At 49.6% G+C, this 19645-nt stretch overlaps 1 protein-coding gene across 1 annotated transcript in view; it reads left to right on the top strand.

The window, feature by feature from the left end:
- Positions 1–19457, top strand: part of SIM2 (SIM bHLH transcription factor 2) — a 54750-nt gene extending 35293 nt beyond the window's left edge. The window contains exons 8-11 of the mRNA XM_017526223.2: positions 8278–8425; positions 10304–10472; positions 11397–11805; positions 14289–19457. Coding sequence (XP_017381712.1) covers positions 8278–8425; positions 10304–10472; positions 11397–11805; positions 14289–14719 — 1157 coding nt within the window. The 3' untranslated portion in view covers positions 14720–19457. The remainder of the gene's footprint in view (positions 1–8277; positions 8426–10303; positions 10473–11396; positions 11806–14288) is intronic.
- Positions 19458–19645: the final 188 nt, after the last annotated feature.

Below are 19645 nucleotides of genomic sequence, written 5' to 3' on the forward strand. Positions count from 1 at the left end.
GGGCCGCTGGACCCACGGCTGCGTGATGTGCTGGGTTTGGTGTGGGCTGGGATCCGGGAAACTCAATACTTCCAGGGTGTTGCTGTTGCTCTTCTCTCCCCAAGTCTCTACAGACAGAAACCCCTAACAACCAGGACTTATGGCTGGGCAGGCACGGACAGCTTCTTCTTTGCTCCTTGCTGCGTGTGGAGACTTAGAGGTGTGAACAACCCTTTTCTTTCTTCTGTTAAAGACCAAATCATGATCTCATAATCATCCCTGTCATTCTGGAGACCAAGCTTGGTAAAGAAGCAACTGCCTAGTGTTTGGATGGGAACTTCTAGGCTAGTATCACTAATTTGGGAGCTAGAAAGCTTTCTTGTGCAAACTGGGTATGGTGCTTCAATTCTAGAATTCCATGTCCAGGGTACTTGAACAGGCAGATATGAAGAGGGGAGTGGAGGGACTCTGGGGTAGCAGGAGCAGTTGGGAGATGAGAGAGGCATCCGCCTCAAGGGCATGGAGTTGTGCTGTGCACCCAGAACAGCCTGGGACTTGGAGAGCGAAGGTGAGGGCTCACACCTCCACGCGCTCCCCCCGGGGGGGGGGGATCTGGAGCCCCCTTCCACAGAGGCAGGAACATGCTGGGGGAGTCTAAAGTGTACCCCTGAATTACAGCAAGGGAAGACCTGTTCTTCACAGAGGGCTGAAAGGCAGAAATTAGTCAGGCCTTTAAGCACAGAGACAGAAAACTAAGGGAATCAGAAGTCTTCTTTTTTTTTGTCTTGCTCTGTTGCCAAGCTGGAGTGCGGTGGCGCGATCTCAGCTCACTGCAGCCTCCGCCTCCTGACTTCAAGTGATTCTCCTGCCTCATCCTCCCAAGTAGATGGGACTACAGGTGCCCGCCACCACACCCCACTAATTTCTGTAGTTTTAGTAGAGACAGGGTCTGTCCATGTTGACCAGGCTGGTCTTGAACTCCTGACCTCAAGTGATCCACCCACCTCGGCCTCCCAAAGTGCTGGGATTACAGGCGTGAGCCACCGCGCCTAGACAAAAGTCTTCCTTTTAAATAAACACTACCTTTTGTCTCACATTGCCCAGCTAACCCAGGGAGCAGGGATGTTCTTCCCCTTGTGCTTTGGAATGGTACTAAAGGCCACAGTGAGGCTGAGTCAGTGGCTCCTGTGTGCCCATCGTGGGTGGATGCTTTTCACTTACAGACTCTGACCTGCGGGCATTTCGGGGAGCTAAGTCCCTCTCGTGCCCTTTTCCCAGGTGATCAGGGTGACTCGGGCCACTTGCCCAGGGGCGGCAGTGGAGCTGGGGCAGGAGCCAAAACCACCCATTGGCCCTCGCGCCGTCAGCCATCACCGCCACATCACACCGTGAGGCCTCACCTTGGAGATGCGGCTGTGGCTGTTCTGAAGGAGCCCCGCCCTCCCGAGCCTGCCTCACCAGACCCACAGGTGATTTTATTTGAGGGGTCTCCTGTGGTTTATGTGATCAAGCCACTTTATCTCACTGGAAGTTTCCAGACATTGCAGTTGTCCTATGGGACTCTGAAAGGGCAAGCAGGACAGGCTCCCAAGAGACAAGCAGAAAAGGCAGCCGTGTTTAGAAATTAGATGGGGCACAGCTTTCTTTTCCAAATGAGCCAGAATTGGTAATTCAAAGAGAACAGAAAATAGTGAGATTGACAGTGATTGCTGCTGTCCTGTGACCCTGACTTAGCTGTGGCAGAGACACGGCCAGGACGGAGGATACCCCAGTCAGGCCGGGGGCTGGTGTGGTCTTGGGGTTCACCATGAGTGTGCCTGCCTCAGTTTCCCCTGGCAGCTTTTAGAGGGTGTGGCAGCAAGGGCAGCCTCAGATGATGGGGGTTCTTTGGTTCTGGTGTGGGAGCCACCTGCAAGGCTGAGCAGCAGCCTCCCCTCAGATCACTCAACTGGGACGTCACATGCTTCTCCAAAGCCAGAACTCTGTGGGGAGACAGTCAACTCCAGAGCAGGGCCTTCAGAGTCAGGGTCTTCATGGTGTGGTGCAGAACCTGGGCCAGAGGGGCCCACTCCAGGCCTCCTGTTCCTGCCTCTCCACCCCCAGGGCTGGGTGGCACCTGTTTGATTTCCTGAAACTCCAGAAGCTGCCCCTGAGCTTCTGGTTGAAGTGCTCTGGTTGATTTGGACAGTGGGTAGACATGGGTAGAGGAGTGAGGAGTGAACCAGGGAGAAGGAGCCACAAAGGGTATTGTCCACCGGCTACAGCCATGGGAGGCTGGCACTTAACCCTGGCGACACCCCGGAGCCAATGTCATCAAGCAGAGGGAGAGTGAGCTGCCTCCCCTGCCTCCTCTTCCTCCCCGCTTTCTTTGTTTCATGTTAGGGAGACTTTTCTTATATGTAGGGGGAGCTGGCAGAGGCTTGTGATCTGTTGTCCCAGACCCTCAGGGAGGGCTGAGGACCACCTGGTGTGTAGGCAGAGAAGGGCTCATTATCAATAAACTTGACAATCTGTGTCAAGGGGCACTGGGCTGACCACAGTTTGGAAAAACCATGATGTTCGCGTGGATATTCTTCCAAGGCTGCTGGGAATTTCACCCGCTCTCTAGGAGGGTTCCTGCCCAGAGTGGGCCAAGCCCAGACCACAAAGAGAACACAGGCCATGCCCAGCTGGGAAAATATTGTAATGTCCACTTTCGGAGGCAGGCAGATAACTTGAGGTCACGAGTTTGAGACCAGCCTGGCCAACATGGCGAAACCCCCTCTCTACTAAAAATACAAAAATTAGCCCAGCATGGTGATGTGCATCTGTGATCTCAGCTACTCAGGAGTCTGAGGCAGGAGAATCACTTGAACCTGGGAGGCGGAGGTTGCAGTGAGCAGAGATGGCACCACTGCATTCCAGTTTGGGCAACAGAGCAAGACTCTCTCTCAAAAAAAAAATTTCAGTATCCCAAAAAGGCTTTGAGGCCTGAATAGGTGGTTTACAAGTTTCAAGCAATAACCATTATAACAAAATTTCAGGACATTATAGAGTACCTAGCAGAAATCTGGGGAGAACACACTCCAGATGACATACAGTGGTCATGCACTCAATGCTTATGGGCCAGACAGGTAACATGAATGAGTGGCAAGTATAGGGCAATAGGGAATGGTGGAGCCTGTGGCTAACTGAACACACGAGGCGTCCAGAGGCATTCTGAGTAACAACACTGTGACACCAACAAGCACATCTGGTACCAGGGACACCAGGTTGCAGCCACTCTATGGCACAGCTGTGAAGCAGAGGACAGAGGCTTGGAAACAGCAGGTCAACTTGGAAGGAGCTTCCAGCCCATCGGACAGGGTGTTTGATTGATATTATAGGATTGATAATCTCTGCTGGCTTCTGCTGCTGCCTTGCTTGCCTCTGACCTGGAAATGGATGAAGAAGTTTAGTTCATACTCACATCATTTTTACCTTTTTTTTTTGAGATGGAATCTGGCTCTGTCACCCAGGCTGAAGTACAGTGGCATGATCTTGGCTCATTGCAACCTCCGCCTCCTGGGTTCAAGCAATTCTCCTGTCTCATCCTCTTGGGTAGCTGGGATTACAGGCTCCTGCCACCATACCCAGCTCATTTTTGTATTTTTAATAGAGATGGGGTTTCACCATGTTGGCCAGGCTGGTCTTGAACTCCTGACCTCAGGTGATCCACCTGCCTCTGTCTCAAATTGCTGGGATTACAGGGGTGAGCCACGGTGCCTGGCTTAGATCCTCTGTAGATGCCCTTGGAGCCGTGTGTGGACGTAGGCTGGTTTTGTCTTGCTGATGAAGGTGTGGGGAACCTTGTGCACTAAGGGGGAGCCATAAGTAATGGCAGTAAATCATCATACTGTTGTCCTAGTCCTTGGAGGCAGTTTTTGACATTGTAGGTATACCTTGTCCCTTCTGCTCTGTGCCCAAGGGGACTGGCTGTCAGGCTCAGCCCGTCTTCTGGGGTCCACCCTACAATGCGGCCCTTGTGGACTCTTCCCTAAGATGCTTCTCTCTTCTCCAGAGCTTTCCTCACCTCCTTTTTTTTTTTTTTGAGACGAAGTCTCACCCTGTATGCAATGGCGGAATCTCGGCTTACTACAACCTCCGCCTCCCGAGTTCAAGCGATTCTCCTGCCTCAGCCTCCCGAGTAGCTGGGATTATAGGAAACCGCCACCACGCCCAGCTAATTTTTTGTATCTTTAGTAGAGACAGGGTTTCACCATGTTGGCCAGGCTGGTCTGAAACTCCTAGGGGCTTGACAGGCACTGCTGGGAATAGATTTTGAGGTTGAGGAGCTTAGCAAGCACTTGTTCTCTCTAAATCCATGGATGGATCCTCACGCTGAGCCTGGTGCATCTCTTGGTTATTTTGGGACCATAAACAAATTGGCCGAGTCTCCCTTAAAAGGTGAGCCCACCCCATCCCAAGATGTATTATTTGATGTATTACATTGAAAGTAATGGCAGCCAGGCGCAGTGGCTCACTCCTATAATCCCAGCACTTTGTGAGGCCAAGGCGGGCGGATCATGAGGTCAGGATTTCAAGACCAGCCTGACCAACATGGAGAAACCCGGTCTCTACTAAAAATATAAAAATTAGCCAGGCCTGGTGGTGGGTGCCTGTAATCCCAGCTAGTCAGGAGACTGAGGCAGGAGAATTGCTTGAACCCGGGAGGCGGAAGTTGCATTGAGCCGAGATCTTGCCATTGCACTCTACCCTGGGTGACAGAGCGAGACTTAGTCTCCAAAAAATAAAAAATTAATGGTAAAACTGCAGTTACCTTTGCACCAACCTAACAGCTGTAGAGAACTTTCTGGAGGCAGCTGCTCCTCCCTCCGCCCACAGCTGCCGCTTTGAGGACACCTGGGCTGGACCCCAGCTTTCCCCCCAAGCTCTGTTGATCTCCATCTCCTGGTGCTGCCCACCCCGCATGGTTGTAGTATGGATAGAATGAGGCAATCCTGTGAAATGAGCTGGAAGTAGACGCCATGTATCTTTTCGTTAAAGAAGCAAAAGCCCCCAAAGGAGATGTGTTGTCAGGCTTCTCTCTTTCCCATTGCCCTTGCCTACACCTTTCAGCAATGATCTGAGTCTGTTGAAATGCAGATGTTAAGCCTGGGCGGAAAAGCGCCGCCCTCGGCACTGTCCCAGAGAGGCCTCTCTCCAGCCGGTGGTACTGGCATGCTTGTTACACAGCAGCACGGCCTCATGTCTCCAGCTTCATCCTGATGAAGATTGGGTTCCCACCTCCCAACCCCACAATCTTTTTTCCCATGGAAAAAAATACCTTTTAATTCTAATTAAACCTCCTTCTTGTTGGAAATTAGGAAGTCAAGGGAAGCTGAAAAGAAGAAAATGAAAATTACCTGTCACTTTCAGTCAGATAAGAGTTCATATGTATTGAGTTCATCAGCTGTTCTGCCAGTATTCCAAATCCTCAAATAGATCATCTAATCTCTCAACAACCATATGGCATAAGGACTGATTATCCTCTTTTTATAAATGAGGAAATTGAGTCACGGGGGGTTGGTAGCTTGTCCAGGATAACACAGTTTGGGGGGGTGGTGTGTGCATGTGCCCACTTTTTCATAATTAGGGTTCTACTTTACACACTTCTGAATCTTGTCTTTCCTCACAACATGGTATCATACACATTTCCCATAATGTGGTAATTTCTTATTAATCATCATTTTGCTGGCTGCATAGTTTGCCATAATTTATTTACTCTTTTCCCTACCGTTGAACAGTTGTCTCTCCCCACCCGTTTTCCCTGAATTTTCAGCAAGACTGCAGTGAAACACTTCGTACATAAATCTGTGTTTGCACTGCTCACAATTTCCATAGGATCAATTCCTAGAAGTGAAATCGGTGTGTCAGAGAGTATGAGCCATCAGACTGCTATCCAGAGGACCACACCAACTCATCCTTCCATCACACATGAAAATGCCTCTCACTGGCCGGACGTGGTGGCTCATGCTTCTGATCCCAGCACTTTGGGAGACTGAGGCAGGTGGATCACTTGGAGTCAGGAGTTCAAGACCAGCCTGGTCAACATGGCAAAACTCCACCTTTACTAAAAATGCAAAAATTAGCCGGGCTGGTGGCAGGTGCCTGTAATCCAGCTACTTGGGAGGCGGAGGCAGGAGAATTGCTTGAACTGGGGAGGCAGAGGTTTCAGTGAGCTGAGATCATGCCACTGCACTCCAGCCTGAGCGACAGAGTAAGACTCTGTCTCAAAAAAAAAAAAAAAAAAAAAAAAAAAAAAAAGGAAAGAAAAAGAAAAAAGAAAATGTCTGTCATCATAGATTAGCCAGTATCACCCGTTCGCCTTTTATTACTTTATTTTTAGATAAAATTTACCTTTTTCACCATTTTCAGTGTTTTTTAGTTATATTTACAGTGTTGTACAACTATCACCTTTAATTCCAGAACATTTTCATCCCAAAAGGGGCTCTCACTCCCAGTGCCCCTCGTCATTCAGCCCCTGGCACCCGCTCATCTGCTTTCAGACTCTGGCTGTGCCTCTTCCGGACATTTCATGTAAAGAGAATCGTACGACGTTTGTTTCTATTTTGACGTTTGTTTCTATTTTAACGTCTGTTGATCTGATGGGTGGGATGGACAGGGAGTTGGGCATTTGTTCATCATTTTGCCCATTTATATTTATTCTCTGATGAATTGTTGTTCATGCTTTTTGCCTATATTGCTTTAAGGTCTTTGTGTTTTTATCAATCTGTGTGAACCCTTTATAATGTTAAGGTGAATAACCCCTTGCAGCATTTTCTTTTGCACCGAAATATTTTGATGTGGATGAGAAAGAGCCATCTGCAAGGTGAAAAGGAACTGTAAAGGGCCACGGACAGCCCAGGGAGTGTCTGGGTAGAGACTGGGCCTCACCTAGTGCGATGGTACAAAGGCTGCATTTCTGCTGCACATGAGCCTTGGGGAGTTTCCTTCAGCGCCAGCTGGTGCAGCCACAGACTCGGCCCCTTTGGCCACCTCCCCGAATCTCTGCTCAGGCAGCTGCTAGTTAGGGCGAGGGGCCAGTCCTGCATTGAGAAGGAGGAATGTTCTGGAGCTGGGGACCCGGGCATCTATTGGTGTCTTTCTAGACTTGTGCTATCCTTCCCTTCCCTGGAGAAGCTTTGCCTCTCCACTGTCCATCTGCAGGTTCTGGCACTTTCCTCCCCTGCCTGCCTCCCAGTGAGGTGGAATCGTGGTTTATAGGGGAACCGAGCCTTTGCCTGAGCTGCTCGGCATAGAAGATGGGCCCATACAGCCAGGCGTGGTGGCTCACACCTGTAATCCCAGCACTTTGGGAGGCCAAGGCGGGTGGATTGCCTGAGGTCAGGAGTTCGAAAGCAGCCTGGCCAACATGGCGAAACCCTGTCTCTACTAAAAATACAAAAATTGGCCAGGCATGGTGGCGCATGCCTGTAATATCAACTAGTAGGGGGGCTTGAGTGAGGCAGGAGGATCGCTTGAACCTGGGAGGCAGAGGTTGCAGTGAGCCAAGATCGTGCCACTGCACTCCAACCTGGGCAACAGAGCAAGACTCCATCCTGGAAAAAAAAAAAAGAAGGGCCCATAGGCCCAATTTTCAGGAACTCTGTAGCCAAGCAGATGTCCGTCCTACATAAACAACATAGCAAATTAATGGGCCCAAGAAAACTGGGATTAATGGGAAGAAAATATGAATGGCAACAGAGTAGCAGTTTCACTGTGAATACGCCCACATACCTGAACAGTGAGCATCAGCAACAGCCTGACATAGCAGTTTCACTGTGAATACGCCCATGTACCTGAACAGTGAGCATCAGCAACAGCCTGACACTTGGTTGAATGCGCTTAACTGACTACTTGGTGTAAATAACTACATCACTCACCTGCTCTGCCCATTAAGGATTCGAGGATTAAAACATAATCGCGGCATTTTAGAAACTAAAAAGCAGATTCAATTTTTTTCACTCTGCCCAGTCCACACTTCGGTGGCTAATGTTTCCCTCAATGAAAGCAATGACTGTTAAATGAGATTTCTTAACAGGTGGGAACTCCTTAAAGTTGTAGGCAAAATTCCTGTGTGCACATCTATGTGCGTATGCATGTGTTTCTGTATGCACGCACAAGACACACACAAACATGCGCCCTCCAGCAGAGAAAGCCCACCCCCTTTGTCAATTTCTCAGAGGTATCCTCAGGATGTAGGTCACCGTTGGGGGCAGTATCCCAGAGGTGGGGCCTGCGAAGTGTCTGAGGACTCATGTCACCTTGTGCTTGCAGTGTTGGTGAAGGGCCAGGTCACCACCAAGTACTACCGGCTGCTGTCCAAACGGGGCGGCTGGGTGTGGGTGCAGAGCTACGCCACCGTGGTGCACAACAGCCGCTCGTCCCGGCCCCACTGCATCGTGAGTGTCAATTATGTACTCACGTAAGTCACACGTATTTGTTTCTCTCCTTGTTCTCTTCTCTTCCCCGTCCCACATCGGATGGCTCCGATAAACACCATCTCTCTTTCTCTCTTTCTCAAACTGTTCATTTGTCTCCTTTTTAATTTATTTTTTGAGCAATCCAGTCATTTTGGAAGGTCCAAGCTATTTCTATGCTCAGCGGTGAAGGCCAAGTGCGAGGCTGCAGGGGCAGCCAGGAGGAGGGTGCTCTGCCCTGGGCATAGCTTAGGATCCCATCACAGAGCCTAGGTGAGGGGCATGGGGGGCGGGTGGGAATGCCCCTGTCCTGAATAGAATGCAAAGAGCGTGCACATCCCGATCAAGAATACAAACGTGTACCATCCGTGCCCACAGACATTTGGGTCATCTTGGATGCTCCTGCTGCTTGAAACAGGAAATCTCCCATTTTTTACCTGTCTTCCTATAGAGCCTGTTGCAAACGATGATGAATATTTGGACCTTTAAACACTTCAGAAGGTCAAGTTCAGTCACAAATGCTTTTTTTTGTAAATCAAAAACATATAAATGTTCTCGTGGAGACAGGGTTTTGCTATGTTGGCCAGGCTGGCCTTGAATGCCAGGCTTTAGGCGATCCTCCTGCCTCAGTCTCTCAAAGTTCTGCGATTACAGGCATGAGCTTGTGGTGCTCAGCCTGCAAATACTTTTTTTTTTTTTTTTTTTTTTTTTTTTTTTTTTAATTTTTTTTTTTTTTTTTTTTTTTTTTTTTGAGATAAAGTCTTGCTCTTGTCTGCCAGGCTGTAGTGCAATGGTGTGATCTCGGCTCACTGCAATCTCTGCCTCCTGGGTTCAAGCGATTCTCCTGCCTCAGACTCCCAAGAAGCTGGGCTTACAGGCACCTGCCAACATACCCAGCTAACTTTTGTGTTTGTAACAGAGACGAGGTTTCACCATGTTGGCCAGACTGGTCTCGAACCCCTGACCTCAGGCAATCCACCTGCCGTGGCCTCCCAAAGTGCTGGGATTATAGGCTTGAGCCACTGCAAATATTTTAAGGCCATTAGAAGCAATAGGACATATGTCTATCTGGGGCCACATATTACTTTCCACCCACCATAGCTATTGTACATTAAATCACCTCACACCAGGCTCTGACCCCTGCAGTGCCCCCAGCCCCATGGCGAAAAGGATTCTCATTTGCATTTTATACAGGGTGAGGATTTAGGCTCTAGGTTCATTCACAGAATGACTTCCAGGTCCTGTGTGTCTCAGAAGGCAAGTGATTCTAGCAAAACTGTCAGGCAGAAAACAGGTTAGCCCATTAGTTATCCTTCCTGAGCAAACACGTGGGCTGGTTCTCCAGGCTGACCTCTCCGCATGTGACCATGACCCTGCTGAGTTGGGTTCTTTAGGGCAGAGATGGCCCCGATGTGACAATGCACAAAGCTGCAGGCTCCCAGACCCGTGAAGGGTCCCCAGCTCTTGCCTCCTGGGGTGCTATCTGGAGAGGCACCTGGCCCACAGATGCTCAGGCTGGATGCAGGTAGACTTGATCAGTGGTATTTCTGCCTGTCGCGTTTTCCCTTGACGGCTCCCCTAATGGCCCATGGCCCCTCCCCCCCCCCGGCCCCCTGACCACCACTCAAAGATGTGTTTGGGGCTTTATGGGACTGGAGAGAGCTCTGACCTGGCTCAGTATGTCCTGGGGTGGACCAGCCCGGGGCTGCAGACCGCTTTTATCATGAGGGTGAGCTGGCCTTGTCTCAAAGCCCACCCACATCCAACCCCAGTGAAAAGGCACACTGGGGCACTGAGAATGAGCTGCCCCAGGGCTGGGGCCAGGGAAGCTGCTCGGCCTCTGCCCCCTGCTGGACCTGACTCGGCCCACTCCCGCCTTCCAGGGATATTGAATACAAGGAACTGCAGCTGTCCCTGGAGCAGGTGTCCACTGCCAAGTCCCAGGACTCCTGGAGGACTGCCCTGTCTACCTCACAAGAAACTAGGAAATTAGCGAAACCCAAAAATACCAAGATGAAGACAAAGCTGAGAACAAACCCTTACCCCCCACAGGTAACACGCACATACTGAAATTTGGGGGTGCTGATAAATTTATCCCAGGAGTTTGGGATGCCTGGACACATTATGGAACGGGGAGCCTCTCAATGCACAGCAGGGGTCTCTCTCCCATGAAGCAAGGTCCCTCCGGGAGGTCCTGCATACACAGTAGTGACGCCAGGGGAAGGCTGACATCCTGGTGAACTAGTCAAGTTTAGGAAACAGAAGACTCAATTGGGAAGGCACATCAGCCCATTAGAACCCATGGGTTAGATTCTCATGGGCTTGACAGGTTAGAATCCACAGGTTAGGTTCCAGCCTGGTGGGTTAGAGTCTAGACTGGTTAATTAGAAGGCTGCTGGGTTAGCGTCTAGGCTGGTGGGTTAGATTCTACAGTGGTGGGTTAGATTCTAGACTGGTGGGGGCCCACAACTGTAATCCCAGCACTTTGGGAGTCTGAGGCAGGTGGATCACCTGAGGTCAGGAGTTCGAGAGCAGCCTGGCCAACATGATGAAACCCCATCTCTGCTAAAAATACAATAATTAATCAGGTGTGGTGGCAGCACACCTATAGTCCCAGCTACTCAGGAGGCTGAGGCAGGAGAATCGCTTGAATCCAGGAGGTGGTGGTTGCAGTGAGCCAAGACAGTGCCACTGCACTCTAGCCTGGGCGACAGAGCAAGACTGCATCTCAAACAAAGAAAAGAAAAGAAAGAAACAGCAAGTGTCCATCTGTGTCTGACGTGGTGTTAGCCCAGGGCTGGGGGCTCTCCTACCCTGGGAGCAGGTCACTGGGGTATCGCTTGCCGTGTGCCTGTCCCCAGTGGGACCTGGCAGTGGTGGCGAGGGTTGGGCCCCGTAGGGGCGGATGGTGTAGGGCCGGGAGGCAGCTCCTGCCGGCCCCTCACTGGCCCTTCGTCCATCTTCTTTGCCATGCAGCAATACAGCTCGTTCCAAATGGACAAACTGGAATGCGGCCAGCTTGGAAACTGGAGAGCCAGTCCCCCTGCAAGTGCTCCCGCTCCCCCGGAACCACAGCTCCACTCCGAGAGCAGTGACCTCCTGTTTGCGCCGCCCTACAGCCTGCCCTTCTCCTACCGTTACGGACGCTTCCCTCTGGACTCCCATGTCTTCAGCAGCAAAAAGCCAATGTTGCCCGCCAAGTTCGGGCAGCCCCAAGGATCCCCGTGTGAGGTGGCACGCTTTTTCCTGAGCACACTGCCAGCCAGCGGTGAATGCCAGTGGCATTATGCCAACCCCCTAGTGCCTAGCAGCTCGTCTCCAGCTAAAAACCCTCCAGAGCCACCGATGAACACTGCTCGGCACAGCCTGATGCCAAGCTATGAAGGTGGGTCAGGTCTGCTCGTGTGGAAGGCGGGAGGACTGGGCACGGCCGGTGGGTGGCAGATGGAGACCGAACCTTCACGCTTTGGGCAAGCTTTCCCTCCTTCTGCTTCTCAGTAAGGTTTGCTGTGCTTTCCTGCTCTTGATGCAGGTGCTCCTGGGGAGTGCAAAATGGCAGCCCACCTGCCTTGCGGACTGACACTAGTGACAGTGTAAACGGCAAAGGAAAACAGTATCTGGCCTTCACGTAAATCCTGACCAAAGTGGGGCAGTGATTTTCAAAACCAGCTCTCACGTGCTGAGAACGCCCTGGCAGCATTTCTTTTGCAAGATTACTTTCCACCCCATCCAGAAGTGGCTATTTGAGGCCTGATTGTTTTCCATGCCAGTTTCGGAAGTGGGGAAAACTATGGTGGAAATTCATGAGCTTGAGGACAGAAATGCCACTCCCCAACCCAGGGCAAAGGACACAAGCCCTCTAGGCCTCAGTTTCTTCACTTGTCAAATGCGGCCATAAGCTGTGATGCGCCTACTCCCAGATCACGGCACACAGTAGGGGCCTGCTTTGTGCATGCCAGTTCAACAACAGGAAGGAATGGCCTTTCGCCTTCTCCTGGCAGCCAGCAAGCAGATGTCATCTACAGAGACACTGCCAGCTGCCCAGGACACAGACTCCTGTTTGCTCACTAGACCAATCCCAGGCAGAGGGTGGAAGATGGGGATGGAGGGTTGGCTACAGGAAATGTATTCTCATTGCACCCAGACCTAACTGCTGCTCAGAGTGTAGACCAAGATGGTGCAGGTGTCCTGCAGTGCCACTAAAATGTGGGTGAAGGTGACATCAGGATTATGTGCCCCAGGCCGGACACATCATACCTGTAATCCCAGCACTTTGAGAGGCCTAGGCAGGCAGATCACCTGAGGTCAGTAATTCCAGACCAGCCTGGCCAACATGGTGAAACCCCCATCTCTACTAAAAATATAAAAATTAGTTGGGCACAGTGGTGAGCACCTCTAATCCTGGCTACTCAGGAGGTTGAGGCGGGAGGATTGTTTGAACTTGGGTGGCAGAGGTTGCAGTGAGCCAAGATCATACCACTGCACACCAGCCTGGGTGACAGAGTGAGACACTGTCTCACAAAAAAAAAAAAAAAAAAAAAGGATGATATACCCCAGAAAAAAATCACACCAGCCCCTGCTTAAAGAGGAAAGGATCAAAGAGGAGAGTGCCCCGAAGTGCCCCTCTCTTGAGGCAGGCAGGGCTCTGCTCCTTCCAGGCCTCATACTGCTTTTTCTGCAAATCCTAGGAATCTCTTGCTCTGTGTTTTGACTGGAGGCTGAGATAACATTTCTTCCCAAATCTGAGACGAGGGATAGATTACGGGAGAATCCAGCCTTTCTGGAAATCACTAGGGTGTGTTTTTTCAGAAGTAGCCAACTTAGAAAAGGCTACACTGGTGACCAGGGCCAGGCCCCTTGCCTTTTGACCTGGCCTGTCCCAGGAGCCACTGATCCTTTAGATTTGCATCCACTATACCCATGAACACCTTGGGTCCCTCACATAACCAAGAAAGGGACCTTCCAGAACATCCAAGCAAAGGAAGGCAAAGCAAAGGGTTTTGATAACAGCTGAACATCAGACCCACTTGAGATTGACTTCAAAGAGTTTTTGTGTGTGTGTCTGAAGCTGGCTAATGCAGTCACATGGTATTTGACTTTTACTACTATTTTAAAAGTGAAAGAGGTTAACAATCTCCTTGTCACACACATGATAAAAAGTGGACCAAAGGTGGTAATTTGAGGCAATTTGCCATCAGCTTCCTAGTCTCTTTGGTATTAAAGGAAGACAAATGTTGCCAAAAGGTGTTAAAAAAGAAAAGCCGGGAAGCTACTTAATGTCAGGCGTCTGACTGAGTAGATAGGAGTGGTTATTTTTCATTATGCCATGGCGAAAGGATCAGGGTGGTTACCCACCCCCCTCCCCCACTGAGGGACTGGCAGAAGAAATGGGGCAGACACGGCCATCTAACACTAAGGCCCCTGGTGGCCTCTAGTCCCCTGCCGTCCAATCAGGTAGCCACCAACCCCATGTGGTCTTGAACATGGAAATGTGGCCAGTGCAGTGAGGCAGGTGTGACCTGTGCTCTGCATCTCAGTACCAAAAAAAAAAAAAAAGTCCCAATAATTGTTTAACACTAATTGCACGCTGAGATAGTGTTTTGGCTATGGTGCATTAAAGGAAGTGTATTATTTAACAGGCATCCCACTTGTTTCTCTGTAACGTGGCTCCTGGAACATTTCAGGTCGCGTCTTGAGATTGGACCTCGCGGACTAGATGGGGTGGGCGACAGCCACCCGTGGGTGGAGCACGTGGGCTGCGGAGGGGTGGCGGGCGCGTCCAGGGCTTGGGTGGGGAGGGGGTGGTTGCGGCCGCGCCCCTTGCTGCCCGGAGCGAGCGTCCCTCTAACGTGTCGCCTGTCCCCGCAGCGCCCGCCGCCGCCGCCATGCGCAGGTTCGGCGAGGACACCGCCCCCCCGAGCTTCCCAAGCTGCGGCCACTACCGTGAGGAGCCCGCCCTGGGCCCGGCCAAGGCCGCCCGCCAGGCCGCCCGGGACGGGACGCGGCTGGCGCTGGCCCGAGCGGCGCCCGAGTGCTGCGCGCCCCCGGCCCCCGAGCCCCCGGGCGCGCCGGCGCAGCTGCCCTTCGTGCTGCTCAACTACCACCGCGTGCTGGCCCGGCGCGGGCCGCTGGGGGGCGCCGCACCCGCCGCCTCCAGCCTGGCCTGTGCCCCCGGCGGCCCCGAGGCGGTGACAGGCGCGCTGCGGCCCCGGCACCCGAGCCCAGCCGCCGCCTCCCCGCCCGGAGCGCCGCTGCCGCACTACCTGGGCGCCTCGGTCATCATCACCAACGGGAGGTGACCCGCCGGCCGCCCGCGCCAGGAGCCTGGGCCCTGCCTCCTGGGGCTGCGGCGCCACCGAGCCCGGCAGACGCGCGCGACCCACAGTAATTTATGCAGAGGGCTATTTGAATAGGACGCCCCCGACTTGCGGATTTCCACCGCGGAGGCCGCGCGCGGGTACCGAGGACCGAGGCGCGCCCGGCCGGTGACCGCCCGCCTGTGTCCTGCGAGGGCCGGTGCGACCCAGTTGCTGGGGGCTTGGTTTCCTCACCTTGAAATCGGTCTTCAGCCGTTTAGCCTTGTCCCCGACGTTCCAAGAAAGTCCCTCTGGGAGATTGAAGCGGTTTCACTCCGCAAATATTCTCCACTTTCAGGAGGGAAACGCACCCTGCCGCAGTCCGCTCTTCCACGTGGATGGCGAATCTGGGAGGGGACGCCTGTGTCCCGAGCCCTTTTAGATGCTTAGGTGAAGGCAGAAGTGATGATTGTAAGTCCTATGAATACACAACTCCACTGTCTTTAAAAGTCATTCAGGAGTCTCATTTTTTTTTTTTTTTAACCCTTTCTTCAATACAAAAACCAACAAGCCAAGACTGAGGGGGTGATCATGCAATTCCATTTTGTGTGTCTGTGAACATGGGTGTGCTTCACAAGCACATGAACAAGCTCTTACCTCCCCCTAACCCCTATGAACTCTTGATAACACCAAGAATAGCATCTTCAGAATACATTAAATAGGCATTAAATGCAAAAATATATATGTAGCCAGAGAGTTTATGAGAATGACCCTGTCCAGCTTCATTATTATGTGGCAAAATCCCTCTGGCCCACACAGATCTGTAATCCACTAGGCTTGTGTTTGCTACAAATAGTGCTAATAAAGTTAAATTGCATGTGCAATACGGAACACTGTCAATGGGTCCTGCACCTCCTGGAGGAAAAACATGTGAAGGGGATGTCATGAAATGATGTAGACATTTGAAGCATTTCTACAAAGTGAGAAAACTTCGTAAGAATATGTCACGTGTGCAACAGGTAAACAGAAATCCCTTCATAAAGCACCAGCAGTGTTTAAAAAATAAGCCTCCATTCATTTTTATTTTTTGTGGGTTTTGCTTAAAGATCTCAACACCGAAAAATTCCATCATGGCTCCGAACTGCACCCATGCATCGAACCACCATCTTTCCATTTTCTTCACACTATAAACACTGCATCATTTTGCTGCTTTATCAAAATGGTTTATTTCAGGAAACTTTTTCCACCTTTCTGAATGGAAAGAGGTTTTCACAAATGTTTTTAACTCATCGTTCTAGAATCAAAGGGCACCTACACCGACTGCTCTCAAAATGTGAACTGGTTTCTTTGCCAACCCTGTGTCACTTAGTGAGGACCTGACTCAGTCCCTACAGGGTATCTGTCAGTGGGCATCATGGTATGAGTTACAATTTGCAAATTTAGGACAGTGGGTCATGCAGCGAAGGGGCTTGCACGGTGGGAAGGGATGCACCTGCCTCTCCACGTACCCAGCTATACCTCATTCACAGCTCCTTGTGAGTGTGTGCACATGAAATAAGCCGAGGGTATTATTTTTTTTATGTTCATGAGTCTTGTAATTAAACCGTGATTCCTGAAAGGTGTAGGTTTTATTACTAGGAGATACCACCGACATTTTCCAGTAAAGTACCGCAAAATGCTTTTCTGTCTACCTTGCTATTAACTTTTGGAGCTGTATTTAGTAAAAATAAATCAAGGCTATCAGAGCAGTTCAATAAGAAAGGTTACTGCTGAGAAAAAGGACCCTATTTTACAAGTGACAACGTAGACAGGCGTAACAGATTGTATATGTACTGGAAAAAGAAAATGTGTACTAGCGAAACATCCTTGTCTAAATAAACATCACTGTTTTCATAACCTAGAACATGAAGGAAGATTCTTCCACGAGCTGGCTTCAGGACGGCCAGGGCTCAGTGCAAAGTTAACAGTGCTGTTACTATGGCAACCTAATATTGTTACCTTCATCTTTAAGAGCCTGCACATTTAAGCTGGGGATAGTGTTTCTTGACTTCTGTGAGGCTCTGGCAGGGGGAGAGGAAGCATTTTCAATATATATGCCCCTCTTTTACAAAAAGGAAAAAAAAAAATCGTTGTGGGCCCTAACATGTACTATGTTGACAAAAAGGCCAGATCAAATGGATTTGAGAAATAAGCCCAATTCAAGGCTGGCTCAGCCCTCCACAGGGCCTCCCAGGGAAAGGAATTCCTTTATGTTCTTGGAAGCCCTTTTCTAGAAAAGCCATTCCATTCATACCTTTGTAGAGCAATGGGCTGGGTGTGGAGGGCAGCGGAGGGTATCTGTAAGAGCCTGTATTTCTCCCCCGCCCCCGCCTCCACCCCTTTTATCCTTTTAAAAGTCCTATCAGCCCTGCCTTCAGCCCTTCCGCCCTGAGTGGGGGAGGTTTAATATGGTCAATGGATCTTGTATAAAGTCTACCTAAGTTTTAATTTACCCCAGCTATAAGACGGTTAAGGTAGACTGGGAGGGCTGCTACAGATAGAGTGGGAAATGAAGAACATTTGCAAATAAATGTCACAAAATCACAGTAGCTTGGAATTTTAGTGAATCACAGCCCTTGTGTTATCTAGAATGCATTATGCAAGCTGTTCCTAAACTTAAGTATGGCATATAAGGTTAAAATCTTGGAGGAAACACTGTTCAGATAAAAAGTCAAGCAGTTTCCACAAAAGAATAAGAAATATCCTAAAAACAATCTAGAAGTTGTTACATTAAATTTATTTCTCACCTCAGTGAAAAGGGTTTTTGTTTTTGGGTTTTGTTAACTTTCATTCTTTGGAGTAATAATATTTCTCTCGTGTACAGCGCTGAATACATTTGTCAATATGTCAAAAAAAAAAAAAACACCTGGCTTCTTAATACTTGGAAATACATAAATATTCCTTACTATGTAAAACACTTTATTTATTTTGTAAAAATATGTTTAAATATGAATAAAAATACAGTAACCCAAAGTAGTTGCCTACTTTTAAAAATGAAACTTGTAAAAAGAAGAGTGAGCCCAAACCACATAGAAAGTCTTAGTTTATTTTGGTAGATTTACTGTTTATAGGCATTGGTTTAAAGTGATTCTTTTCAGACATTCTTTGAAAAGTTAAAACTGCGGAGGCTTCCACTTTGTTTTATTTCAAATATGCATAGTGATTAACGAGGAATAAGGATTCTCCCATGTTCTGCCAGTTAAGAGCAAACAGACCTGGAGAATGGAAGCCCATCCTGCCTCCCTTTTACATCTGAAGCTTGGGGTGAGGCTGGCTCCTCTCTTTGTTCCCAGACTCTAGGGCAAAAGGGGAGCATGCTGTCCCTGCTGTGGCTTGGGGGACCCCCGAGGCTGCGCTCTGCTGCCCGTGCTCCCCATGGGCCAGTGCACAGCACTCCGGTCAGTCACTTGCTCTCACATCAGACGTCAGCCTGCGGCAGTGAAACTCAACCGTGATTTTACTTCGAACACAAATCCTTCCTACTTCCACCACTCCCTGGCAGACTTCCCAGTGCCAAAGGGCACTGCTGGGGCAGGGGTAGGGACAGGAAGCCCAGTGACTGCTGTGTTCTATTTTAGGGGCCCCTTCCCCAAGAGTCCCCCTGAAATCTGTTACCAGCCTGGAAAGGAGGATATCTTGCTTTTACAAAACATGGTCAATACTCAATGCACAGCCTCTAAAGCCAGGGATAATCCAGTGTTCTAAAAGCACACGCCAATCCTGAGTTTAGTGACCACATTTTAAAGATCACGAGGAAAATGCCAAGTTTCCATTAAACCTTTAAACTCCTTGAGATCCTAGTTGCAGGGTGCATACTATACAGCCCAAACTTGGGAGAGGGGTATAGCAGGTAGACAGTTGCCCTAACACTAACAGCTATTGGGAAAATGCCTTTATTCAGCTAATTCTATAAGAAGCAGAGTTGCGAGAGTCTTTGGTTCACGTGAGGCAAAGTCAGGTTTATGAAAAACGCGGCCTCTGCTTGAAGGCTGCCTCATCTCCCTCAAGACAACTGGGTCTCCTGCGGGTGAGGGCAGCCTGTTGGAAAGCAGAGGCACAGCAGGATGCCAGGAACATCTCCACATCCTTTGACAAGGCCACACTTCATTAGTTTTAATTTGCAGAAAGGAAATTAAATGATAACATTTTGTTCCCCAAAGCAGAATGGCCAGAATAAGACTTCAGCTTAAAACAAAACATAGCATGTTTTTCATTAAATAACCCCCAAAGAAATTCAAAAAGTGATGATGGCAGCTCTGAGAGAGGGCTGGCCTTATATTACAAAGTCTGAGAAATGAAACTTGCGTCGTTAGCCTCGACATCTTTGCCCTGGGTGATATTTTGCAGGTGCCCTCTCAAGGGTGAGTCCATTTTGTAATTTGGGGGTGGTGTAGGCTTTTATTTAAGCTTCAAACTAATTTTGAAAGAAGGCTTGGGCATTTGGAGAAGAGTGTTTTCTTTTTTGTTTTTTTGAGAAAAATAATTCTAATTGAAGCCTTATTTCCAAAAATTACTTTTGAAGTTCTTTTAATGTTTCATTTCCAAAAAATACGTATTAGGTATTTTTCCTTCCTATGGGGGCGTTCTATGCCTGACTAAAGGTAGACAGATCTTATACTAAAAACCGCAAGTCTCTGGAATTAGCCTGACTGGGTAAGACCGGGATACAGAGGGTCCTAGTTTACAGTGGAGGACTTTTGTTCAAAGCTGAAAGCTCCATCAAACTTTCTTTCCATTAATTTCAGCCGGGACTGGCAGGAAGAGAGAAAGCTGGACGAAAACTGGCCTTTTAAAGCTGAAAGGTAATGGGGATGATTCACAAGTTCAACAGATAGGAGCGCCAAGGAAAAAGCCTGGTGTCCATCTGGGGATAGCGAATGCGTATCAAAA

The sequence above is a fragment of the Cebus imitator genome, unplaced genomic scaffold (genome assembly GCF_001604975.1).
Source record: "Cebus imitator isolate Cc_AM_T3 unplaced genomic scaffold, Cebus_imitator-1.0 Scaffold41, whole genome shotgun sequence".
Classification (NCBI taxonomy): domain Eukaryota; kingdom Metazoa; phylum Chordata; class Mammalia; order Primates; family Cebidae; genus Cebus; species Cebus imitator.